At 41.3% G+C, this 27,496-nt stretch overlaps 2 protein-coding genes across 4 annotated transcripts in view; one reads left to right on the top strand and one right to left on the bottom strand.

Annotated features, from left to right (window-relative positions):
• Positions 1 to 98: 98 nt before the first annotated feature.
• On the bottom strand, positions 99 to 14,348 carry LOC124148032 (coenzyme Q-binding protein COQ10 homolog B, mitochondrial-like). The gene is made up of 5 exons (XM_046518957.2): positions 14,243 to 14,348; positions 11,181 to 11,339; positions 9,486 to 9,678; positions 8,228 to 8,329; positions 99 to 746 (listed from the first exon to the last, which is right to left on the bottom strand). The coding sequence occupies exons 1-5, from the start codon at positions 14,323 to 14,325 to the stop codon at positions 582 to 584; spliced, it is 702 nt and encodes a 233-aa protein (XP_046374913.1). The 5' UTR covers positions 14,326 to 14,348; the 3' UTR covers positions 99 to 581.
• Positions 14,349 to 14,539: 191 nt separating this feature from the next.
• The window catches only part of LOC124148030 (serine/arginine repetitive matrix protein 2-like), a 44,919-nt gene continuing 31,962 nt past the window's right edge, over positions 14,540 to 27,496 (top strand). The window contains exons 1-3 of one of the 3 annotated variants that reach the window (XM_048386618.1): positions 14,540 to 14,793; positions 16,905 to 17,306; positions 17,388 to 18,787. In XM_048386618.1, the coding sequence (XP_048242575.1) occupies positions 16,930 to 17,306; positions 17,388 to 18,787 (1,777 nt within the window). In that variant the 5' untranslated portion in view covers positions 14,540 to 14,793; positions 16,905 to 16,929. Of the gene's footprint in view, positions 14,850 to 16,904; positions 18,788 to 27,496 lie in introns of all 3 variants that reach the window. The other 2 variants (XM_048386616.1, XM_048386617.1) reach the window with 2 other exon arrangements.

The raw sequence follows: 27,496 nt of genomic DNA, 5'->3' as shown, positions 1-27,496 counted from the left end.
CGCTAAAGAAAGATCTGAGGACATCCCATTACGGGTCACGTCAGACCGACCTTGCACGAACTTTGACCGGCCAATGGAATGACCAATCAGAAGGCAGCTTTCTCGTGCTTTACGCCACTAATTTCAAACTGGAGATTACGCTTTGAAACATATTTTGACAAATTCTTGATTACAAATTTGAAACCTGACCAAAAAAACATTCTGGATTGTAAGGATTCAGTCGCTAAACCCGTAACAAACGTTCGGAATACCCCTTATTAAAGTTTTCGAGATTGCATGATTAGAAATCACATTCCGACTGTCACTTTCAAAATCTGGTAAGTGACGCTCTGATTGATCGGATGAAAGGTCATTTTGACGAGACCCCAAATGGGATGTCTTCAGATCTTTGTTTAGCGGTAGCGAGAACTAAGATCTGATTTTAATGAGATTGCAGGACTTCCGTACGAAGAGCGGCGTCATGCTTGGGAATTTGTTACGTCCTCTACAGCCTCCTGGGCTGCATCAATCCTGACATCGCTCGCACAAAAATCCAATATTCACAATTTCCTAATTACCCCGGTACCTATACGAAGCCAACATCAGGAGTTGTATATCACTATTTTAGGCTTCTGGCTTTTGATAGATTCAGGTCCATAGATTCTCCTGGCCCGTTTCAGAAATGCATTCACCATCGTCTTCACGACCTCATCAAAAAATAATGTGGACAACTGTGAGTGAAGGCGGGATCGAAATTCAAATGAGACCTGCAAAAGAGATTGTAATGCTTTGTGGTAAGACCTGGTTATATTTCCTGGTGTGTCACTGCACATAACATTGAAATATGAAGGTATTATTAAAAAATTGAGCAATACCTTTTAATGTTTTTATTAGACAAATATAGTCCTTTCTTTGAGAGAATTTAAGAGTATGGAAAACACACAAGGACAAATTGTAACATAATTGAAATAAACAGAACATGTGTTGAGTCTCATTACTAATTAAGCATAAACCAAAATTCATTACATTTTGAACATGTTTAAAATATGAGAAAAATGCATTTTTAAGAACTTTAGGAGCATGGTCGAAGTGCAAAAGTCAAAAATGGGTTTTTCAGATTAAAAACGATGTTTTATTGGTCTGTTTTCAGTTGTACAAATGGGTATCTCTCATACCCTCACGTCTAGTCGCACGTTTAGAGGAAGCCAGAAGCTGGAATGTAAACATTAAACTTGTTTCCGTCCGGTTGCGCACGCACCTCCCTATGACATGTCACAAATCTCGAAGAATAAGCCATCAAGCAGGACTGGACTGGATTACTTCCCTGTGGGGATGGCTGGGTGGGAACGTACGACTGAAAACAGACCAATGAAACATCGTTTTTAATCTGAAAAACCCATGTTTTAGTCTGTTTTCAGTCGTACAAATGGGTAGAATTCGACGGAACACTGGAAGGAGGGTCGGGAAAGTAATCAGGCAGTGACCACTTTCACGTCGAATGTACCAAGTTCCTCACCCCTGTAGTGACAATAGAACATTCGACCAGATGCACGGACGAGACAAGTTGTTTATCATGAACGCACAGCATGGTTAATGCTCTTCGACACACAACTAATTATCGATGCGACAGGCCAACTGCACGCGTCAGTTGAACTGCGATCGAAGTGTGGTCGACGAATAGTTTAGTTACAGAGCAACTCGCAGTATACAAGGTAACTAAAACAGCATGTTTAATGCTCTTCGACTCACAACTAATTATCGAAGCGACAGGACAACTGCACACGTCAGTTGAATTGCGATCGAAATGTGGTCGGCGTATAATTTAGTTACAGAACTCACCGTAGACAAGGTAACTAAAATAGCATGGGTAATGCTCATCGACACACAACTAATTATCGATGCGACAGTACAACTGCACACGTGGGGACGAGGGCTACGATCTCTAACCGTAGAAGTACTACGATCCCCATCGTAGAATAGTTGACGGGCCATGGACCCCTGACGTAGTCGTATCCTTCTTGGTCGACGCCGTCGAGGCGAGGACCGCCGCCGTGATCTGGGCTATCAAAGCCGGGTCGATATGAAAGTGAGACGAGGTCGTCGTTCTGTCACTATCTTCACTACGACGCTGAACCCCCAAATTCTCCCTGCGAGAACGTCGCACGTCCCCGTGGGGACGAGAGCTACGATCTCTAACTGTAGAAGTACTACGATCCCCATCGTAGTTATCGTTGCCATGGTTACGCTGATCGAACGTAATCCGACCGACGTCAATGGCATGTATTTCCGTAATTCTCGCAGCCGTAGCCAGCGAGAGAAGGAAAAACCGTTTTCTGAGACAATAAGTCGAACGCGACCTGATCGAGAGGCTCGTAAGCCTGACTAGACAGGATGCGCAGAACGACATCGAGGTCCCAGGCCGGCGGTCGGAATTTACGTGACTGATCTTCAACCATGAAGGCACGTAGAATCTTCTGCAACTCCGGTACGGTAGTGAGCTTGTCGCCCGTAGGAGACGGCACTACTGAAGCCAAAGCTGCCAGATATGTCGAGATCGTCGACCCTTTCAGACGCCGAGATGACTGGAGAGAGACTAGGAACTCCGCCACCTGTGGTGGGGTCGCTACCGCCGGGTTGAAGCCATGAGACCTGGCGAAAATGGAGAAAGTGGTCCACTTGTCATCTTACAGCTTACGAGTCGTAACTCGATGTGCCGACGAGACAAGCGCTGCCGCTTTAGCCGAATAGCCTTTCTTCATTAACGAGGTCTTAAGCAAACCCAGGCGTGAAGCTGGAAGTTCTTTATCCCCGGATGCAAGTCGTCGGTGTCTCTCTATTGAGGATGAAGAAGGAGGTCGTCTCGATCTGGCAACGGGAACGGTGGTTGAACGATGATCTGAAGAAGTTCCGGGAACCATGTTCTGGCCGGCCAATAAGGCGCGACCAAAAGCAGACGTAGGTTGGCCGTTTGACGAACTTTCACCAGTTGCGATGGTAACAGCACCGTTGGTGGAAACGCGTAAGCGTCTAGACCCCCCACGATATCGCTAGAGCGTCGTGGTCCCATGCCCATGGGTCTGGAACCGGCGACACGAATCGAGGGAGGCGGTTGTTGTACGGGGCAGCAAAGAGATCTACTTGGGGCAACCAGAGTCGATCTGTCAGCAGATGAAAGACTGTCGGATGGATCATCCACTCCGTGGGAGACGGCCTCGATGGTCTCGACAGGGCGTCGGCAATCACATTCTTGGCCCCCGGGATGTGACGGGCGCGTACGCCCATGTCCAAGTCGTCGACGAGGGCGAAGAACCTGAATGTCCGGTCCAGAAGGGCCGCCGACTGAGTTGTTCCCTGTTTGTTGACGCAGAGGACGACTGTGGAGTTGTCCGACTGTATCATCAGTCGTTTCCGACGGAGTCGAAGTTTCCAAAACTCGACCGCCCGAATCACTGCTTCCATCTCGAGGTAGTTGATGTGGAGGACCTTTTCTACTGGCAACCACCGCCCGGCCGCTTGGTCGTCCCCGAAGTGCGCTCCCCAGCCTTCCAATGACGTGTCTACGAATAGGTGTAGTATGAACGGAGGCTCGCTCATAAAGACGCCCTCGCAAACGTTCGACGGCTGGAGCCACCACTCCAAATGACAACGTAGCTGCACCGGAAGTGGAACCAGGAGATTGGGAAACTCCAGGTGGGGGTACAGCAATCTCTGCAGTGGACGAAGTTGAAGACGACCTCGACGGGTCAAGTCTTGGGCCGATGTCAACAGACCGAGGACCAGGGGTCCGGAAACCGTCATATGCGCCGGACATGTCCGATTGGGAATCTCAAATGTCCGTTTTAAAATATTGCTTACCGGACATTTTAAAAAGTATTGTCCGGACATTCTTAAATTTTGACCGGACATGATCAACAGTTAGGACTGAGCAGTTTCTGTCTGCAGTTGCAACACAGAAGATTAACTACACTGACAAGCTTTGTTTGTTTTGATTGCTGAAAATACATCGTACCTACATGATAGTCCAATCGGTCAATCACTGTAATAGGCAATAAACTGAGTTGACACTGATTAATCGAGGATTAATTACTGAGAACATCTTGTTAATTTGAGTGAAAGGTGTTTACAACTGTACATTAATACCTTGCATCATCGATGTACCTCATTATCCTCACAATGCTACGATACGTAACCTCAGACAAGAAGCGAAAGCATGACGACAGCCAGTCGACCGATGCGGATCTGCCAAACCCTCAAAGTCTGGACGATCATTTTGTAAGTCGTGCCTAACGACATTCACTTGGTTGACATACAATGAGGATTTGCAGATTTTATTGTTTTCAGTAGCTAGTCGTATATTGAATCTTGATTGACCGCCATTTTGCTTTCTCGGACGATCGATATCCAATTTTTTTATGGTCAATAATTAAGTACAGATGAAAAAAGTATTCAAATAACTATTGCTATCAACGATATTTTAGTATTTGTGATTAAATTATCTGTCTTGTTTTAAAAAAAATCTTTTAGTTTAAAAAAAACCTTTCCCGTGAGGTCACGTGATAACCAAATATGGGATAATAGTCTCGATCCAAATGTTACAACGCGTACACTTGAGCAGACTCATGAATATAACTCATGAATATTAATTAGACCGTTCACTACGTTAACAGATCGTTATTATAACAGAAACAAACGTATGTTTTCCATGTAAATCTAAAATGATATTATTTGTTATTAATTGTCCGGTTAATACAATTCATAATTCATCATATTATGAATATGTAAACTTGTAATGTGTGTGAAAAGTCGTACTAAAATACGCTATTTGAAGGGGGCGTGGCCTAAATGCAAATGTCCGATTGGGATTTTAAATTTTCCGGACCCCTGCCGAGGACTTCCTGTCACGTGTGCACCGACGACGAGGCATGTAGACGTCACGGAACGCTGCTGACAATCTTGTCCCAACGGTCTTGAGGTACCTGGACCAGATTGACTCCCGTCTGGAAGCGTATCCTAATGTACTGTAGAACCCGAGGTGGTACCAAGTCCGACTTTTGAAAGTTGACGATCCACCCGAGGTACCGTAGTAGACTCAGGGTGGTCGCCAACTCACCTTGAAGGGCTACTGTAAACTGGTGAGCTTGGAGCCCGACGTCTAGGTAGAAGGCGACCCTGATCGCCTGCCGATGGAGCCATTCTACGACCGTCTTCATGATCCGTGTGAAAAAGCACGGGGCCGTAGAAATTCCAATCGGGAGGGCCGCCCACTGGTAATGCATACCTTGGCATTCGAATCGGAGGTACTTCTGGAACTCGGAAGCTATTGGTACATGTAGATACGCGTCCTGAAGGTCTAACGAGACGAGGAAGTCGTTCGGTAATATCATCCGACGCAGAGAGCTGAGGGATGTCAAGTTGAATGTGTCGGGTGGTTGGAGGTATGTTGCGTTGAGGAAAACCCACTTGTGGGCATAGTGACGAAGTCGCCCCCCTACCGGTAGCTCGTCTAAAGGTAGTGTCACCGGGGGAGACTCCAACCACGGCGACGGCGGGGGAAGGGACCTCACTTCCTCCCCCGCTGGTACTTTCCCCCTCTGGGAAACTTGGAAAAGGAGACCTGGCGACCTTTCCTGTCGGAACCTCCCTTGCGGGACGGCTGTCGAGGCACGTCCCTACGGAAAGCCTGTTGCACATTCTCGTTTCGGTAACGTCGTCGTGGGGCGTTCGAAACCGGTGGCCGTCTGGACAGGTTGGGTGAAGCCGAAATGATGATGTCACGCTCGGCTTCCCTGGAGTACTTGTCCAGAACGTCGTTGGTACGACCGTCGAACAACTGTTGCGATGTCCACGGGGCCCGTAAGAGTGACCTGCCATGACGATCAGGTAGGTCAGTGCAGTCGATGTAACCATGGCGACGCGCCGTAGTAATCTGGCCCGATACATATCGGAACTGGGCGAGGACGTCCTAGATCCCCCGTTGCATACAGGTGAGGACCGATGGCACCGTCCTGTCGTCCTCGTCCTGGGGTTCTTTCACCTCAAAGTACACTGAGAGGGCCTTGATCGCTGTCGACAGCATAGCAAGCGTTTGCAGCTGGTGACGAACAGCAGTGCCCATGGATTCCAAATGTGGAGGGTGCAGGTCTCTTGAAGAGCAGCCCCCAGTCCAAATCCCTAGTCATGGGTGACGAAAACGGCATGCCAGAGATCGGGAAACGAGATCGACCAGGCGGCTTGCAGAAGCTCTGCCGAGGCAGAGCAGAGCCAAAGTTCTGGTCCATATCGTGAGCCATGGCTCTGAAGACATCGGGAGGAGAAAACTGAAGAGACTGCGGTGTATCCGAATCGTACATTCGACGACCACGATGACGATGAACGCCCTCGTGTCGTGTACTGTCTCACGACGAGGCACTCATCCTGTCGTCCCGACTTGAACGGGAACGACTTCTGTGTCCACTGTCGTCCCGCACGACGTCCCTATCGTCGTTGGTAGAACGAGATGCGGACCGACTGGGGACCGTAGTCCCCTCATGGTCCTCGTCACCACCCGGTCCCGTCGTAACGGGGGAGGCTGAGTGACGCTCTCGATCAACCGAATGACGAAGACCAGTCGTGCGGGTAGTATCATCAGCAGGCGAACAGTCACGTGTCGAAAGCTGAAGTTGACTGAGGTGGGTCTTTTTCAACTGATTTCTGAGGTGTGGTCGACTCGCCACCCCCAGGGCCTGATGCGGAGGGTGCAGAGTCCAAGGATCCAACCGATGACCATATCCGCTTGTAGCGCTGGTCAGCGGCCTGCTTCGCCAACGCACGAAGATACAAGTTAAAGTTTATTGAAGACAAGTTCTCACATTTTTTACAACGTTTATTCCACGAATACGTTGAAAACCCGTCCTTAATGATGCAGGAAGGACAATACTTGTGAGGGTCTACTTTAGACAGTTTTCGTTGACACGAGGCACAAATGCCCGACATATTGCCACGTGTAGAATCACTGTCAAACAGCGAAACACGCGTTGAACACAAACAATGGATTACCAAGGATTACATTCCAGGAGTCTACAGGTAAGACATATTATGACTTTATTAGAACAACTGTAGATAAGCGATAAGTACTAGTAGAATACAAACTAGCAGTCTACCGCGAAAGACTTTCTCGAGCGACCAGCGCAGAGGCGCGCTGAGAGATTTGTGACATGTCATAGGGAGGTGCGTGCGCAACCGGACGGAAACAAGTTTAATGGTTACATTCCAGCTTCTGGCTTCCTCTAAACGTGCGACTAGACGTGAGGGTATGAGAGATACCCATTTGTACGACTGAAAACAGACTAAAACTGTAAAATTTCACAAAAATGGAACAAATGAGTTGAGTCCTCCCAACTACACACACATATGTGTAAACCAATTTAATTATGGCCATAAATAGGTTTTTCAAAACGGCTGCCATAGTGGCCATATTGAAAAACAGATTTCAACATCTTAACTAAATTAAGGTGTCATCATTTGTGGGAACAAGCATGTGAAGTGTTAAGCTATATAGGCCAAATGGTTTCTGGGGCGATGATGTTCACAGTGAACAGAAAAGCATTTTAATAAATTAAGATCATGAGTCCCACTACTAATTGACCATTAACAGGCCTTCATTGCACTTTGAATAAATACTGTTCAAAGCTGCATTAAACTCACTTGCTCACTCGCTCGCTCACTCACACACTTTAACAGCCTCCTAACAAACATGATAATCACAAGACGTACTGAGAAGTCGAGCATGCAGGTCTGGGGGTTGCCGGGTATTAAACTCACCTCACTGACACTTTAACAGCCTCCTAACAAACATGATAATCACAAGACGTACCGAGAAGTCGAGCGTGCAGGTCTGGGGGTTGCCAGGTATTAAACTCAACTCACTAACACACTTTAACAGCCTCCTAACAAACATGATAATCACAAGACGTACCAAGAAGTCGAGCGTGCAGGTCTGGGGGTTGCCAGGTATTAAACTCAACTCACTCACTTAAAGAGCCTCCTTACAAACATGATAATCACAAGACGTACCGAGAATTCAAGGGTGCAGGTCTGGGGGTTGCCAGGTATTAAACTCAACTCACTCACTTAAAGAGCCTCCTTACAAACATGATAATCACAAGACGTACCGAGAATTCAAGGGTGCAGGTCTGGGGGTTGCCAGGTATTAAACTCAACTCACTCACTTAAAGAGCCTCCTTACAAACATGATAATCACAAGACGTACCGAGAAGTCGAGCGTGCAGGTCTGGGGGTTGCCGGGTACGCCAGGACTAAACTTCCAGGTCGTCACCAGCAGGTTGAACAGGCGGCCTTCAGTACACTCCGACTGAAACAGGGAGCAAGTCCAGACTACTTATCATGCTTACATATAAACCCTGTACCTCTTATGGTTCATGACAAGCATTCGTTCTTGTATCCCCTCATCCGTTCATCATCTATTATCAGCAGTTCTGTATGTCACAAAGATCTTAATTCTCTGTAGCCATAAAGCTATTCTGTAGACTGAACTCACAAACCCTAAATATAACACCAATCAATAGCGCCGCCACAGTCTTCATCTACAATGATGTCACTATAAGGGTAACGCTATTTTTCAGGGCATTATCATTTGTAGAAGCCTGAGGTCTTCCATTAACTGCCTGACGAAGGAGAAGGTTACGGAAAGGGGCGAGTGGTGACGAATACTCCATACCATTGCTGCCACCAGTCAAAGATCCCCACTGTCATAGGTGGCTACAACCATGCTTGGAGTTGAACTTACAACCGACGGACTGTTATGTTTACAAACAAGTGATGACTGACGTGACGCCGAATACTCTTACATCAGCTAAATTATTTTGTTTGTTGGTCAATTTGAATTTCTGTTTCATTACAACTATCATGTAATTGGTATAGTAAGAATGTAAGGGAGAAGTTGGTTGATTTTCCGTTAGGTCTGCAATCTCGAACCGATCTGATCAAATAAACCAAAAGGTAAATTCATCTTGGAAATATGGTCAGTCATAAACCTTTTCAAAATTATCTGTGATGGCATTCCCAAAGACATAAACAGCAGTATAAATGTTACTACATTTGGGGTTAGGGGGCAAATTTCAAGATTCTTGTAATGGCCGTGCCCACACTGGTGGCAGCGGTGTTACCAAGAGTAATGAAGGTGTCACACGCTGGGAAGAAGCTTGTCCACATGTGTGGTTGGTATCCTTGCATTTGTTATATCATTCAATGTTGTGCATGTATATATATTCTATGAGATTGTGATGTAAAGATGGTGGATTACGAAGGGCTGAGACGATTGTGTCTGTGTGCATGTTGTCAGTTGGGTCCGTTGATTACACTGCATACCTATATTAACAATGACCCACAAATGCTTTCATTTGAACAGCAGTATTATTCTATTAGGGATTCGATGAAGTTCAAAAACTGGTGATATAGACCTGTGAAGATCCTTAACACAGTCCAGCGTAAGACTGGAGCCAACTCACCCTGACCAGGTTGGGTTTAGCAAGAGTCACAGACGAAGTGTACTTCTCAAGCAGTGGAGGAAAGCCGATTTCTAGTTTGGCCCGACAATGCCCCGGCCTCGCGTGTGTGACGGAGGACCCCACGCACCAGGGCACAAACTCCTTGTACTGGTCAACTTCAGCAACCACTGTGTACATCTGCTCCATGGAGTACCTGCAAACAAGAACATGTCAGTTGGCGGAAACACCACTTTAACAGTACCGTATTCGACGTAATAAGCGCCCGGGGCGCTCTCAAAATTAGGGGGCTCCTATTAGAATATTATTTTGGTGAAAAAAAACAGAGTTGAAAGATAAATTTCGTGAATTATGCTGACAGCCTGAAATGTTTATGTACGACAGATATATGTTTCCAGAATTTAAATGCCAATAATAAAGGGTGCACAGAACACACGAGTGCGTATTATACGCGAATAGGGGTCGGAAGGGGTGCTAATTGGGATTGTTCACTAGCCAATATATCAGCAAATCTCGCCGTGGGCGCTTATTACGTCGAATACGGTATTTTAGTTAGTGAGATCTTTTGAGGAGGATTATGGATTTTGAAAGTCAAACATTTGGTCGGTAGGTGAAAGAAAACTAAAAAAAACACTTGTATACACTGTACAAGATTTTGTTTAATCATCTCAAAGTTTTATTTGGATTGATTGGTGGTAAAAAATAAAAAACTTGCCCTGGTTGGAGTCCTTAAAAATGTCATAAATCTTAAAATCTGACACTGACCATTGCTGACAGTGGCATTTTATTGTCATTTCTTTCTTTTCAAAGTATTCTTAACTGTTGGCAATATAAAACAAGACCTTATCATTCATCATGTTCATATTTTCTTATTTTCGAATCTCGGCCAGACAAACCAGTTGTGGACATCACAGAATAGGTCTTGAGCAACCCATGCTTGTTGTAAGAAGACTATGCTTGTCGTAAGAGGCGACTAATGGGATCGGGTGGTCAGGCCTAGTGACTTGGTTCATCATGTTCATGCATGTCTTCGTATCCCAAATGCGTGGATCGATGCTCATGATGTCAATCACTGGATTGTCTGGTCCAGACTCGATTATTTACAGACCACTGTCATACAGCTGGGATATTGCTGAGTGCAGCGTTAAACAAGAAGAAAGACAGTAATGTCTGGGAGGCAGAAATGTATAACTATTACAGAAATATACTCACTGCCAAAAGAAATGCGAATATCATACATGTTGGTTAATAAATGAGATATATATTCAAGATATATTAGAATGGTTCAATGCACAAAACGAACATACTGACCGATGCTCATGAAAGCATCACATGTGACGTCACAGAACCATGACAAGATATATTTATACATCAAAGTGACCGTATCGCTAGCTCTCCGTTGGGCTTCGATGACAGCATGTGGAGCCGTACATCCAATGTAAACAAAGGATAACTACGCAAAAACAATAAGATTTGCACGTTTTAGGATACTTTCTTAATGAACCGTAACAATTCTTTGACATTTGTACATGAAAATGTGAAAACTTGTCAAAAATGAAATTGATGAAAAGCATACGCAATATCTTGAATGGACTGTGAAGGATGTGACAAATCGTCACATGGCGCTGGCCTGTGGCAGAGGTACTATGCTGGCTGGCTGCCAGCCGCATGGAACTCTGGGTAGGAGATTGTTCTTACCCCAGTATCCTTCGCTCTGAATAATCCTTTCTTTTGTTCGATGGTGACAGCACCCCACCAAGTTTAGGTAAAGAAAAGAGATGCCGCCTCTGAATATCTGACAGCATGAGGTCTCCACATGTCCTGGGTTGTTGAGTCAGCAAGGCACCACACATGCATCTGCAGGAAAGGAGCAGAGAACGATCATACTGGCAAATTATTATTAGAAATGGAGGCACAAGGATATGAATAAAAACAGTACCACAAGTCTACTGCAGCGTTAGTTGAAATCTGATAAAGGGTGCCCAGTAATGTGCACTACCCCTGGATTTGTAATCTGCACTTTGAGGGGGCACGGATGGCCCAGTCATCTAAGGCGCCGCGATTCGCTTCGCAGAGTTGCGTCCCTTGGGCATGCCAGAAACCTATGATTGTGGGTTTGAATCCCGGTTCGCCCCAATTATGTTTCTAGGTTTGTCAGCACCATACCCGTGCTCGTGGGTTTCACCGAAGTGCTAAAGGTCTGCGGCCTGCATCACTTCGGGCTTTCCTCCCACATTAAGCTTTCACGCCGTGATATAACTGGAATACTGTTAAAAGCGGTGTTAAACACAACTCACTCTTCACTTTGAAGTACTGCACTGCAGGTCACATGACATTTAATCTTGGTGTCCTTTTCTGTTTTCTTTAAAGAATGGCTTTACTTTATTAACACAGCAATAGAAATTGGCGTTAGCCAAATAGGCCTTGCCAAACTGCCCAATAGTTAGGTATCATAGCTTGGACCTTTTTTTAGGGTTTCGCTATGTGTTATCTTAATAAGGAGTCAGTGAGTGAGTTTGATTTTACGCCGCTTTTAGCAATATTCAAGCAATATCATGGCGGGGGACAACAGAAATGGGCTTCACACATTGTACCATGTCCAAGATGTCGGGAATCGAACCCGGGTCTTCAGCATGATGAGGGAACGCTTTAACCACTGGACTCCAAGACCGCCCCTATCTTTAAGGACTAGTGGACATGGTGGAATAGAAAATTTGTTTGTTTCTATTGCTGTTAATGTTACTGCTCCAGTGTTTAGGTCCGAGATGATTTGTTTTTGTCTTGGAAGGGGAGCTTTTACAACATGCACAGTTGGCTGAATATAAATGTACATTTACATGAGGTGAGGTGAAATTGGGTTTAACGTCGCTGCCAACATTACTGCACTTATATAGCAACGTGCATGCATGTGTGTGTGTGTGTGTAGCCGCCTGTACTAGGCCGGACTAATGATGATTTATAGTGCTAGCTCACTGAGATACCATGCCGCAGTTTAACATGAATACCCCACTCAGACACTGTATACTGACCAGTATTAGAAATTGGCTCTAGTCCTGTAGTCCTTGCCAAACTGCCCAATGGTAAAGGTATCATAATGACTAGTAGAAAAATGCCATTTTTAAGGGTTTTACTATATGTTACCATTAAAAGGACTAGTGGATGAAAACTGTTAGTTTCTGTCGTGCTGACTTGTTTTAGCCCCTTTATGCCGAGCGCCAGACAGGGTAACAAACCCTCTTTTAACGTCTTTTGGTATGACGCGGCTGGGGATCAAACCCTGGACCTTCCACTCTCCAGGTGGACGCTCTACCACTAGACCACAGAGGCGGTCACATTTACATGAACTGTCATGAGGGACATATAGATACAAAATGTAATGCGGTAACAGAAAACTTGCAATACTTTTTCCATGTACGGATCAAAGATACATCTATACACATCTGTAGTTACTGTCTTTATTGTTCAGTCCAGTGTAAATGAAATCTGGTCTGACTGACAACATTTTAACCAGAATGGCAATTTATTAAGACTTGCCTGTCCAGCTGACTAGAATTTATATGAACTTAAAACACTGAAATATCTATCAGCTGATCTATATTTCTGCAACACACTGTATTGTTTGTGACATATATCACAAGGTTCAACAAATACTCCTTGGCCAAACTGCCCAATAGTTAGGTGTCATAGCTTGGACTTTTTTAGAGTTTCGCTATATGCACATTTGGCTGAATATATTTGTACATTTACATCCAAATTACTTGAACTATCATGAGTGACATATAGATTAGATACAAACTAAAATGTAACCTGGTGACAGAAAACTTGTAATACTTATTCCATATACAGATCAAAGATATATCTATACACATCTGTTGTTACTGTCTTTATTGTTCAGTCCAGTGTAAATGAAATCTGTTTTAACCAGAATGGCAATTTATTAACACTTGGGGAGGGTGCCTGGATTTTTTACAGAGAACAGTTTTATTTGAATCATGAAAATACAAGTTGGGAACAAGTGATACTTGTACAAACATTTGTTGACGGCGGTCTGTAAATAATAGAGTCTAGACCAGACAATCCGGTGATTAATATCATGAGCATCGTTCCACGTAATTGGGATACAATGACATGCATCAACCAAGTCAGCGAGCCTGACCACCCGATCCTGTTAGTCGCCTCTTACAACAAGCACAGTCGCAATTTATGGCAAGCATGGGTTGCTGAAGACCTATTCTACCTCGGATCTTCACAGATCAAATTTTTTTGGACTACCAGTTCATTATCTGTTACTTAACTATACACTATTTGCTTTGAGTTGTTTTCTCTGATTACAAAAGCACCGGCCTACACAGTTGAAATATCGATGGTTACACCAGCTAGCCCATATATATATATATATATATATACCGGTTGATTATGAAAGCTCTGTCGTAAATAGCCTCTACCACTACCTGCTTACGAAATAATGAATCCTCGGTTCATTTTCGCTAACCTATTAGTCTGAGAAACATTAAATGATTATCACTGGTGATTGTAAAGAATTGTGTATGTTATATATTTTACAAATTATATAAGAATAAGGTGACCGACTTTTCCTATCAATGTTAGAACAAAACATAGGTCAGCGACCTTGTCCTGAGCTGTCCATGTCAATATTTCTCGGACTGTGTCAGAATGTTTATATCAGACGAGGCTACAATCAAACCAATCTGTCAACTAAAAAACACTTATCGTAAGAAAAACTATCTCATCCCACAAACCTGGCAATGTCCTCTCTTTGACTGAACCGCAAACATCTCAAAGCTCTTACACCTTGGCGACCAAACGTCCTCACGTTCGCCATGGCTTCCCTGTTCTAAAAATAGCCTAAGGTCGAGGGTTACTTTTAAATACGTCATAGAAATTCCACGTTGAAACAGTACATGTTTTATGTGAAATTGAGAAACATATTTGATATGACATTTTATACATCGGTATATGTAAATCATGTTATCCCATATTCCCAGTTGTGATTTTTACAATCACAACTGGAGATCTTCCGAAAGAAACCGATATAATCCCGATCGGGGCCGAATGCGATGTAAACATTGCGAATGTTGTCGCTGATCACGACGTTGTGTGGATGTTTCTCGCGTTGTTTTATACATATAGCGTGTCAGTGAGTGATAATGAACTGTCAACGAATGGTCACACAGTATTCTTAAGCTACAAACAAATGACACGAAGGGAAACGCAATCTAAACCATGTTCAGGCGCTCCTGTCTGTGATCACATGTTTATCAGATGAAACTGCAGAGGACGTCACGGCCAGGTAAGGCCGAGGCCAAATTACTGGGCGGCGTTATATTCATATGCAAAGTGACAGTAGTAAGTGGTCGAGTTTACGACAGATACGTATAAAACTAGTTGACAATTCGTTCAAGGAATATGATGATTACCACTTATAATTATTACGCCTTGACAGCAACACGAGTCTTGGGCCGACAAGTTATGAGAAAGGCCGGCCAAAATCAAGCTGTCATGTCCTCAATCTTACGGGTCAGCAGACGTCAAGACAGTACATCTCCGAACTATTGACTTACATTAGGTATTAGAGGAGTCCATATTTACTCTATACTCAGCAAACAATTTCACGTTGTGACAACATCATGTATGAGAGGTGTGTTAACTGACACCCTATGATGGGCGGAAGGGCGAGATGTCATCTTCAGCATGTTCGGAGACGATACCTGACTGATAACTCATACAAGAAAACATGTCTTCCACTTTAGATATCAAAGTCTGATGCATATGAAAACTGGTTGCTCAATGCAATGGATTTGATGCTTATAGTCAGGACTTTGAGTCAGAAAAACCAAAAGTAATTACTTTGCTTCAAATATTTTTTTATCCCCGCCATTTCTCACTCGCTGTTTTTCTGGAAAAAGTGTTTTGTCAATTAACTACGCTCCGCTTTTGACAGACACAGCTGAAGTTATTCCAATACGTTTGACAGATGTTCCCGTACGTAGCACCTTTGCACCTGTTCTGCCACGGTCAAATCCGATGGTGTTTCTTTTCGTTCGCATTGTAAATGTATTTGGTTCTACTGCAGAAGCTATGCTACCAACATGCCTTCATGTTAACCCATTCCATGCTCTATATTCAGATAGGAACGCCTGTTTACTGAAACATATAAAAGTCAGAAGGAACGCATGCATAATCCAAAAGAAATTAGCGATGTTCCATGGGCATTTTTTGTTATTGTCATTGACAAAATATCATGTAAATAACCACAGGTCCAGATAGTCCTATTGGTACACAGGTCCTGCTAAGGACCGACCCGGGGACCCATCCCAGCCAAGCCCATATGTTGGGCGGGGGGAGTCTAGTGGTTAAAGCGTTCGCTCGGCACGTCGAAGACCCGGGTTTTGATTCCCGACATGGGTACAATGTGTGAAGCCCATTTCTGTTGACCCCCGCCGTGTTATTGCTGGAATATTGCTAAAAGCGGCGTAAAACCAAACTCACTCACTCACACACCTAGCCTATATGTGATAAATTCAAACTACAGTAAGCTACAGTTATAACAATCACAAAGTGACCACAAAGTTTAGTTTGTTATAAACAAAGTTCATTATAAGCATATATGTCTTACAGCACATGCTACAAGATTACACACACCTCTCCAGTTAAACAAATTACATTTTTAATTATCTCCTCCATGGTGTAACATTCATTTATTTTAAGCTTCAACCTTAAACCTTCAAGTTCCACTGTAGCTGCCAATAGTTGTAATAGTAAGCCATAAGCCATGAGAATGTAGAAGGGTGTGGAGTCATCCCATAGATGACATTCTTACCTTGTCAGCTTGCTGATGGGGTTAACCTCTTCGGTCATGTGGTCTAGGTGTCCGACCTTTGATCAGAAGGTCCGTGGTTCAAATCCCATCACGGGACTCAGAAATTTTATGACCTTTTTTGATCAAGTATGATATTCCTATATAATCCAGAGCAGCTAGAGAATTATCATGAGGCTATATCTTAGTCTGTTGAAATATATCAGGGATTTATCTAGAGCTGCATAGAGGCTGATATTCAGCCCAAAGACTGCAGCAAATGTCATTAAAAATTCCTAAAAATTTCCCAATTTATGTTATTAACAAATAGATAATTGTTTGTCTTTTTTGACAACAGGACGAATAAATAGGAAAGGGTTGTAATGCTCAGTTATATGTTATTGCACTGAATGCAAATTACAATTTTAAAATTGGCCTACCTCTGAATTAAAAGATGAAAACTTTTAAAAATCCCTATTTTGGACAAAACTATTTTTCCCAAATTGCCTGCTGGGGGAACCTCATTTAATATCCTGGCTAAATCCCTGTGTAGGTATGATATGCCATGATTATTGTGTGAACAATCAGTTTCTCATTGCATACAGGCTTCAAGATCAGGATAGAGGCAACATGAGCAGCTCCATACCACCATGTTTACTATCTCCTCAACGGGACAGAGCTCCAGATGACTCGGACATGGACCTGGTATCAACTAGTGATGGCAGTCCAGTCATACGGGTCGGTCGCCAGAATCACACGAGACGACTCAGTGGCTCAACCATATTTACTTCGTCAGAATTGACATCCGACTCTTGTACAACTGCACCTGGCAAATTCACTGATTCCTGGTCAGATTCTACCGATGACTTAAGAGGGGAGAACATTTGTGGTAGAGGCAGAAGAAAGAGATCATATTCCGGGTCTAACTGTCATGCCGGGAGACCAAGGCACAGGAGCAGATCCATGTCATGCTCTAGATCTCCATCAAGGCGGAGGTCATGTTCAAGGTCTAACTTCCATGTCAGAAGGCGAAGGAGAAGATCCATGTCATGCTCTAGATCTCCATCAAGGCGGAAGTCATGTTCAAGGTCTAACTTGCATGTCATAAGGCGAAGGAGAAGATCAATGTTAGACAATAGATCCCCTATAAGACAAATTCCCTATTCAAGATCTAACTCCCATACAAGACGAAGCAGATCAACATCAGGCCATAGATCCCCTCCAAGGCAAAGATCAAATTCAGGATCTAACTCCCATACAAGACGAAGCAGATCAACATCAGGCCATAGATCCCCTCCAAGGCGAAGATCAAATTCAGGATCTAACTCACATGAAAGACGAAGCAGATCAACATCAGGCCATAGATCCCCTCCAAGGCAAAGATCATATTCAGGATCTAAGTCACATGAAAGACAAAGAAGCAGATCAATATCAGGCCATAGATCCCCTCCAAGGCGAAGATCATATTCAGGATCTAAGTCACATGAAAGACGAAGAAGCAGATCAATATCAGGCCATAGATCCCCTCCAAGGCGAAGATCATATTCAGGATCTAACTCATATGCAAGACGAAGAAGCAGAACAATATCAGGCCATAGATACCCTCCAAGGCAAAGATCATATTCAGGATCTAAGTCACATGAAAGACGAAGAAGCAGATCAATATCAGGCCATAGATCCCCTCCAAGGCGAAGATCATATTCAGGATCTAACTCATATGCAAGACGAAGAAGCAGAACAATATCAGGCCATAGATACCCTCCAAGGCGAAGATCATATTCAGGATCTAAGCCACATGAAAGACAAAGAAGCAGATCAATATCAGGCCATAGATCCCCTCCTAGGCGAAGATCAAATTCAGGATCTTACTCATATGAAAGACGAAGAAGCAGATCGATATCAGGCCATAGATCCCCTCCAAGGCGAAGATCATATTCAGGATCCAAGTCACATGAAAGACGAAGAAGCAGATCGATATCAGGCCATAGATCCCCTCCAAGGCAAAGATCATATTCAGGATCTAAGTCACATGAAAGACGAAGAAGCAGATCAATATCAGGCCATAGATCCCCCCCAAGGCGAAGATCAAATTCAGGATCTAAGTCACATGAAAGACAAAGAAGCAGATCAACATCAGGCCATAGATCCCCCCCAAGGCGAAGATCATATTCAGTATCTAACTCATATGCAAGACGAAGAAGCAGAACAATATCAGGCCAAATATCACATGGGCAGAGATCTTATTCAGGATCTTACTCACATGAAAGACGAAGCAGATCAATATCAGGCAACAGGTCCCATCGAAGACAGAGATCAGTTTCAGAATCCCCTTCATCAGGCGGTACCAAGGTGACAGCTCAACACATTTATGTGAGAAGGTGGTCCAGGAAAAGGTCAGGATCAGGTTCAAAATCAAGTTCACCAGACTCTTTGGATGTGTCAGGACCAACGTCCCCAAAGAAGAGAAAGGTCAGTGGCAGTCCCACCCCTGCACTGCAAAAAAAATCCATATATACAAGCTTGTATATCCTTTGGAAAGATGATATTTCCAAAGGATATACAAGATTGGAAAGATGATATATACAAAATATACAAGTTTGTATATATGACATATACAAAATATACAAATTTGTATATATGGTGTATCCAAATTTGTTTTGTTTGTATATATTGGTAAAGGGAGATAATTATTATGTATTTGTGTATAATTATGATATATGTGCAAATTGAAGTGTTTTAAGTCGAGCACTGTGTTTCTTTGTATATGTTGGTAAAGGAGGATAATTGCTATGAATTGCTCTATAAATGTTTTGTTTGTGCAAAATAGTATCAGCAAGTTACAAAAAACTGATGTAGTGGCGGGTAACATTACTGGAAGGTTTAATTAGTACTCCACACTGTTTGCGGGAGTACATACTGTCCTTGCAATGATATTGACGGGTGGGCGGTTGAGGCGTCTGGTACTTTTCCTGGCGCGGTGCTTGGCATGTGAGTAGACTTTATGGCCAAATGCACAGAGGGGATTAGCTGTCGGGGGCGATTGCTTTGGCGGTAACTTCTGTATTGAAAGTGTTTGAGCTTGGATTTGTTTTACGGGGAGGCCGCGATGTGTTTTGTAACATGCTCTCGTGCACATATGCCAACAGAGTGGATTGCACAGAAGATGAAAACTATTTTATCACTACTTAAAAGTGTTGAATTTGGTTTGTTCTGAGCTGTCGGTTTCATTGTAGATATACATTGTTATAATGTGAAATCTCGGCGGAAACGCGGAAAATCGCGTTTTGTAAAACGGTAGTCCTTGGGGAAAATTGTATTATGAGCAACCGGATGAGTAAATAACATGTGTAGTATATTCCCGTATTATATTTTATAATACTTGTTCTTTTAATATTGTTATCAATGCGAGAACGAAGATTACCTTGAAAAAACACAACAGCATGCATATGTTCTAGCAAAAGGAAACTTGATATATATTCATTTGGCTTAATTTCTACTTTGGAAAACTTAGTTGGCGCTCTAAAAGCTAGACGCTGTATAATTTGGCACGCGCATGGTTGGGTGCAAACCATATGTACATCAATAATAATAGTAAAAATAATAATAATAATAATAATAATAATACATCATGATGGCAGTTTCAATGTAAAGATTAAGTATTTTTAAAGATATGGAAAATAAATCTTGATAACTGCTTTAATCTTTGATCTTTGGGAAAATAATAATGGAATTGGTTGAGTGACTTACGTATTCTACTTTAAAAGTGACAGGAACGTGATTTACATAATTAAAATATAGAATAATATACAAATTATAAGAGAGGGTTTGTGATTTATTTTGGGATGAAGTCAGTATTTAACTTGCGCTTTCCGACATTATGCGTATTTCGCACACGGTTAAGAAAAAAAATGCAATTCATTTATTTATAAAAAGTACGAATGCATCAATCCTACATCACAGGACCATGTACATAATTTGTTGAATGTTATTTCGTGAATACACAAATTGCATAACACATTCCCTGAGGACAAACCCAAATTGCCCGTCCCTTTGTGACACGTGTTAATTAGAGAATGTATTGCCACCATATTATGTCCTGGCACTTTTATGACATGTAATGAACCTAGTCAATCCCTGGGTCTGTAACAACAACATGGGTCTAATAAAATCAAAGTAACATAAATGTTACGTCATTCGAATTAAAAAAGAGACTGAAAAAATGTAACATGAATATAATTGCCCTTTTGAGGGTAATATAATTTTGGGAAAATATACGTTTTCTTGTATTTAAGGACGACTTCACACAAGCTGAAAAATTAAACATATGTTTATATAGCTATATTTACATACATGGCATTAACATGTAATAATAATATTGATCATGTTTGTTAATTTGTACATTTCGTTGTTATTGGTATCCTGAGTATGTTGTAATAATGCATGTGTTCTGATCTTATTTGACGTAGATTACATGAACTAGTAGAGTGACTTTCTTTCATCAGCGTGGAAGGATTACCCACACATTTACCCTTAATCCTTTGTCAAACAGAAAGAAGTCATATAGATATCATATCTAACTGGTACTAAAAGTTCACTATCAATCTCCTCTGATAACAAACTTACATTTAATATCCCCAAGCTACAATACCAAGCATGCTCATGGAGTAATTATGAGAAACCCGAATGATATCCTGTCTACGTGGTCACACCCGGTGATTGTTAAGACATTCAGACAATATGGCAGTCTGTATTCATTTCTTATATCCCAAAAGTCCCCACCAAGCTTCCTTTTATTAACATTGGGATGAGGGGAGATATACATATTGTATTAAATGATACATCAATACATCAAAACAGAACAAAAAAGATAGGTCAACAGTGCGGTTGATGGAAAGGGGTTTCCTAAGAAAAGTTATTTAACTCTTTAATACTTAATACGTGTCTCAAAGTATGTATTAAGTCTTACTACTAGTTATTATATATGTGCAAATCCACCCGAACGTCGGATGTACATGGCCGATTTCAAAATAGCTAAATTAGGCACTGTTCAAATTGTTTCCAATAAACCACTGATTAGAAACTCACTTAACCTTTAGAATAGAATCGTTCCTAAATATATTGTAGTTGGGGCATGTGTAAAAATTAATGCAGTGTACCATTGTGACAGCCACAAGAGCATGCATGATGTGTTATCTGAGATGTGTTTTTTAAGCCGATGGAAGTTTAAAGTGAAAAAATCTGGTATCATGGCTTAACTGAATATAACATTGTCTAAGTTTAATAATCCTCTTTTTCCGGTGACTATTCCAATTATTAATGGTATCAGGTAGGAATGACTTGCATTCAGTTCTACAACGTATAGCCTGTGAATTGGTTAGATTTCTTTATATGTAATCACTAACAGCAAAGATGTTTTCCATCTTGTAAAAAGGTGTAATGGCTACGTTGGTCTCACTCTACATTTTCACGTGGCTTGTACCTCTTATTGGCCCACAAATAGTCCGTAATCAGTGAGTGGGCGAGGTAAAAATTAACGTCTCATCGGCATTATTTCAGCGTCCGTAATGAATTAATGTGTAGACATTCTAGGATTAATTCTTTTTCTTTGGTACAATTATCCAAAACATGGGAGCAAAATATTGGCAATATATATATTCTTGTTCATGACTTATGTAAAAGGGGTTATTTATCTGAGTGATTGAGTATGGTTCACGGCGGTGGACACCAGAAAGGTATTTAAGACAATTAATCATAGGGCTTACCTCGTTAACTCGCCAATATCATAATCTGACTGAAATATTAATACCAAAGTCCTTTCATTTTAAGATTAGGTTTTGCACTTGGGCACACTTTGACGTGATATTGAACAGTTTTCTTTTTCCCTGGATTAAGTTTTACTTGCATTCATTCATTTGGTAATTTTCTCCAAATTGGCATTAATATTTTATGCAGTAGTATTTGGAACTGTCCATTTTGGGAATAGGGTTGACCCCACCGCAAGCACAGTAAACAGAAATTCCAATGTGAAGAATATGTACTATGGTTTGTTGGCTCGACATGCAAGACTCCATAATTTTAGCTATAAATTCATAGTAATATTAAATTAATTTTGTTTATAAAGAATTCATTGATGTATTTGACATGAGACGTAGCGACACTCATGTATTTCATAATAATGTACAATTTCAATGCCTTAAATCTGTTGCATTAAACAAATTCTTTGATTTGATGTTGTCATATTGTGACTCAATTTGTGTCTAGTCTTCCAAATGTTCTATTGCGAATACATATAGTGTCAGCGCTCATGATCGCCATATCTATGAATGGATGAAAATATCATCATTAATAAACTTACCTGAGCTCAATATGTGTTCTGAAAACAAATCGCTGTAAAGCATCTTGCACGGCTTCGTTCACGTTTACCCTCAAATGTACGAAAGGAAAATCTGCAACTGTGCGTGTTCATAGTTCGTTTGCATTTTTGTGACAGGCGGTCGTTATTTTCATTAAGATTCCACAAATTCATAAATCACAACTGATGTAGCTGCCTTGGTTAACTGGAGTCAGGATATAACTAATTACAAAATCTGTTCTAATTATGCTAATCGAGGAAGTGCATTATACTGGATGACAAACTTAGTAATCCTTTCACACTAATCCTTGTTTACAATGAACGCATGTCAGATGACTAAATAAACATCCTTTTTTATTTTCTTGAGTAGAAGTATCACAATGGGCGGTGAACACAACTGTTTGTAGAATGATAGTTTCAGAAAGGAATACAAATACAAATATACAGAAAGGGGTTTAAAATGGTTTCTTTCTTTGCATCCACGCATTGTTGTTGTGGATGCGGTTATTTGCTGTCGGAATTGTTTTTGCAATTCAATTAGTTAATTACATGTCACATGACAACTGCATGTCACGGGGGCCTGGACATAAATCACGTGGTGCACTATTAGGCCTATAATAACCCCCAACCTTGATTCTGCATCAATTCAAAAACTCCTGAATCCTCATCGACTCCTGAACACTTAGATTTTGACGTTGTCATCTTGATCATCAGAACCATCAAAGGCGGCAAAATACAGTAAGCAACTTTTCTCCCACTTTTCAATTCAGATGTAGACAAGTACAACACGTTTAGTAATGATTTAAAAAATTGTACGAGTTTCTTAGTGTCAATAATTAGTAGAACAGACGTGAAACAGACATACGAATGGACACGTTATAGACAACAATCCTATATATTTCAGTAACAATGATTAGTTGGAGTGACCAGTATATATTTGGAAAAAATAGATTTATAAAAGTTCAGCTTATTAAGTACAATACACCCAACAAATAGAGCTGCATGTGTCAGGGACCCAATCTAGATAGCGCCAACATCTAGAACCGCTGCGCCGGAAGTAGGTAACGTTTCTAGCTCTTACGTCGAGTAAAATCAGAAATGATTCGCGTGATACATATATGATGTACATATATGTGAACAGCCTCTCGTTATTAATGCCCTTTAATTGTAGTCATCTTACTATTTGATCGTTTGTGCCACACAAAGCTATAAGTTCCGTAATAAAAATACGGAAAAATGAACAGATTAATCTCATGGACATATATTCAAAAATGGCAGCATAACGAATGAAGTAATGTTTTAATTTCCGTTCCCATAATACTGTTTAGATGAAACACCGTTAGCAACTTGAATGGGAATAAACAGTGGTAGATGTCACTAGCCAAAGGATACTAGACTATACAAGAACAGTTTTAGCATCACACACCGTCCCGACAGGCGCCAACCTCTCAAATATTGCACAACATATATTGATGGCGTAGTATGATATTAATATTACATTGTTTTTTGAATACTGTGCGAAGAATATTTTGTACGATGGCAAGATTCAAAACAAGTATCATTATCTTCTTTGCGAGGAATTTAGAAGTTGGAGTATTGAGAGAGGATAAGATCTGTGGATGAACAACATCACTTGCTTGATAATGGTGTTACAACATACACCTAAGCGTCGCTCCTAACTGTAATAAAGACGTTGTTCATCAATATATCTTACCTCTACTCAGTTTTCATTATCGCTAAAATTAGACAAAACTGTAAAAATGGTTTAACATGTGTGGTAGCACAGCTAGTCCCTGTAAAATTTTCATTTAAAAAAAATAATTAAAAAATCACAGCGCACAGGGAAATTGAGCGAGGCTCAATTCGAACGGTATTCCCATGTTATGTTCTGTTTTTCTGAAAATGTACATGAAGCGGATTGGTCAAGAAGTTTATATGAAGACCACTCCGGAATACAATGATTCAAAAATGCATACATGATATTGTAAATATATCTAGATTTTTAGACAGGATAATGCAAAGATAATATTCCAACAGTCAGATTAACCAGATTAACCAGAATCCTCTACGCTGGGCAAACACTGATCTATGTAGAATCATATCGTTATCTGGGACTACGGGTTGACGAGCATCTAGATATGTGAAACAGGTGAAAGAGTTGTACAATTCTGCCAGCCATGCTTTGTCTGTTGGGTGTATGTCTTATGATGTTTTTTATGAAACTGTATGAAAGTCTTGTTGAGCCGGTAATGATCTATGGCTCTGGTATATGAGGATAAAACGTTAATCTAATCCACGATAGAGCCCGTAATTATTTCTTGGTGTTAGTAACGGTACCTCCATGTATAGCCACTAATGGAGACATGGGTCTCTCCTCCCCGTTTGTTACATTACATGCTAATGTTTTTAGACTGCCCCAAGATTTAATAACAGTACTTGTAACGCTTTGATGAAGAAAATGGTTACTATGTAAAAGTTCATGGAGTACTAAAGTTGATAAAATTGCCTGTAATCTCATTATTTATGATGTTATGAATATTATGACTGCTCCAATGTCCCGAAAGAAGAAAATTGCCCATATTAAAAACGTTCTCGTAAACAAAGATGAACTGAGCTGGAGAACAGAGCTTTGGAACGATAAACATAACGTTAAGGGCAATACATTAAGAACTTTTATGATCGTAACGTTGTTGCTCCTTATGTTTTAAATACAGGGACCACCGTCGCATTTTAGCTAGTTTTAGATCTGGATCGAAACAGGACGATTTACAACCCCCCAAACCTTTTAGAAAATAGAATCTGCCCGCACTGTTTTAAAATTGTTCATAAAAGTTTGTCGAAAATGAATTTCACTTTATTAAATGTTATGTCCTTTATGATCTTAGAAGTATTTTACTTAGATAATGGTCATCTCTTTTGAAACACGTGACGCATTCATAAAATAACTTCCCCTGTAAGGTTCACACCCAATTGTCAGACATCCCATTTGGCTGGTGACCGAATCATCAGACAGACCAGTCAAGTGTGACCAGTGTATTCGCCTGGTCTAAACTACTAATTACAGTGCTGCTCTCGACTGTGGGAAGAGTAAGCTATTCAAACTCGTTAAGTGATACAGATTAACCAGATTCCTCTACGCTGGGCAAACACTGGTCTATGTAGAATCATATCGTTATCTGGGACTACGGGTTGACGAGCATCTAGATATGTGAAACTGTGAAATAGTTGTACAATTCTGCCAGCCATGCTTTGTCTAATTCTGTTGGGTGTATGATGTATGATGTTGTTTATGAAACTGTAAGAAAGTCTTGTTGAGGCCGGTAATGATCTATGGCTCTGGTATATGAGGATAAAACGTTAATCTAATCCAAAATAGAGCCGGTAAATTATTTCTTGGTGTTAGTAACGGTACCTCCATGTATAGCCACTAATGGAGACATGGGTCTCTCCTCCCCGTTTGTTACATTACATGCTAATGTTTTTAGACTCCCCCAAGATTTAATAACAGTACTTGTAACGCTTTGATGAAGAAAATGGTTACTATGTAAAAGTTCATGGAGTACTAAAGTTGTTAAAATTGCCTGTAATCTTAATATTTATGATGTTATGAATATTATGACTGCTCCAATGTCCCGAAAGAAGAAAATTGCCCATATTAAAAACGTTCTCGTAAACAAAGATGAACTGAGCTGGAGAACAGAGCTTTGGAACGATAAACATAACGTTAAGGGCAATACATTAAGAACTTTTATGATCGTAACGTTGTTGCTCCTTATGTTTTAAATACAGGGACCACCGTCGCATTTTAGCTAGTTTTAGATCTGGATCGAAACAGGACGATTTACAACCCCCCAAACCTTTTAGAAAATAGAATCTGCCCGCACTGTTTTAAAATTGTTCATAAAATTTTGTCGAAAATGAATTTCACTTTATTAAATGTTATGTCCTTTATGATCTTAGAAGTATTTTACTTAGATAATGGTCATCTCTTTTGAAACACGTGACGCATTCATAAAATAACTTCCCCTGTAAGGTTCACACCCAATTGTCAGACATCCCATTTGGCAGGTGACCGAATCATCAGACAGACCAGTCAAGTGTGACCAGTGTATTCGCCTGGTCTAAACTACTAATTACTGTGCTGCTCTCGACTGTGGGAAGAGTAAGCTATTCAAACTCGTTAAGTGATACAGATTAACCAGATTCCTCTACGCTGGGCAAACACTGGTAGATATGTAGAATCATATCGTTATCTGGGACTACGGGTTGACGAGCATCTAGATATGTGAAACTGTGAAATAGTTGTACAACTTTGCCAGCCATGCTTTGTCTTATTCTGTTGGGTGTATGATGTATGATGTTTTTTATGAAACTGTATGAAAGTCTTGTTGAGCCGGTAATGATCTATGGCTCTGGTATATGAGGATAAAACGTTAATCTAATCCAAAATAGAGCCGGTAAATTATTTCTTGGTGTTAGTAACGGTACCTCCATGTATAGCCACTAATGGAGACATGGGTCTCTCCTCCCCGTTTGTTACATTACATGCTAATGTTTTTAGACTCCCCCAAGATTTAATAACAGTACTTGTAACGCTTTGATGAAGACAATGGTTACTATGTAAAAGTTCATGGAGTACTAAAGTTGTTAAAATTGCCTGTAATCTTAATATTTATGATGTTATGTATATTATGACTGCTCCAATGTCCCGAAAGAAGAAAATTGCCCATATTAAAAACGTTCTCGTAAACAAAGATGAACTGAGCTGGAGAACAGAGCTTTGGAACGATAAACATCAATGTTTAAAACTACTTTCAACTACTTGTTGCTGGCGTACGCATTTTA

Source organism: Haliotis rufescens, unplaced genomic scaffold (assembly GCF_023055435.1).
Source record: "Haliotis rufescens isolate VD_foot unplaced genomic scaffold, xgHalRufe1.0.p SCAF_10, whole genome shotgun sequence".
Classification (NCBI taxonomy): domain Eukaryota; kingdom Metazoa; phylum Mollusca; class Gastropoda; order Lepetellida; family Haliotidae; genus Haliotis; species Haliotis rufescens.
Note: the sequence above shows the minus strand (reverse complement) of the source record. Positions and strands in the feature narration are given on the sequence as shown.

Coding starts and splice junctions, on each gene's coding strand:
- LOC124148032 (XM_046518957.2), bottom strand. CDS start 14,325: ATGGCGAACGTGAGGACGTTTGGTCGCCAAGGTGTAAGAGCTTTGAGA. Junction 9,679..11,180: donor TCAGAGCGAAGGATACTGGG/GTAAGAACAATC, acceptor TCTTGTTTGCAG/GTACTCCATGGAGCAGATGT. Junction 8,330..9,485: donor CTAAACCCAACCTGGTCAGG/GTGAGTTGGCTC, acceptor TCCCTGTTTCAG/TCGGAGTGTACTGAAGGCCG.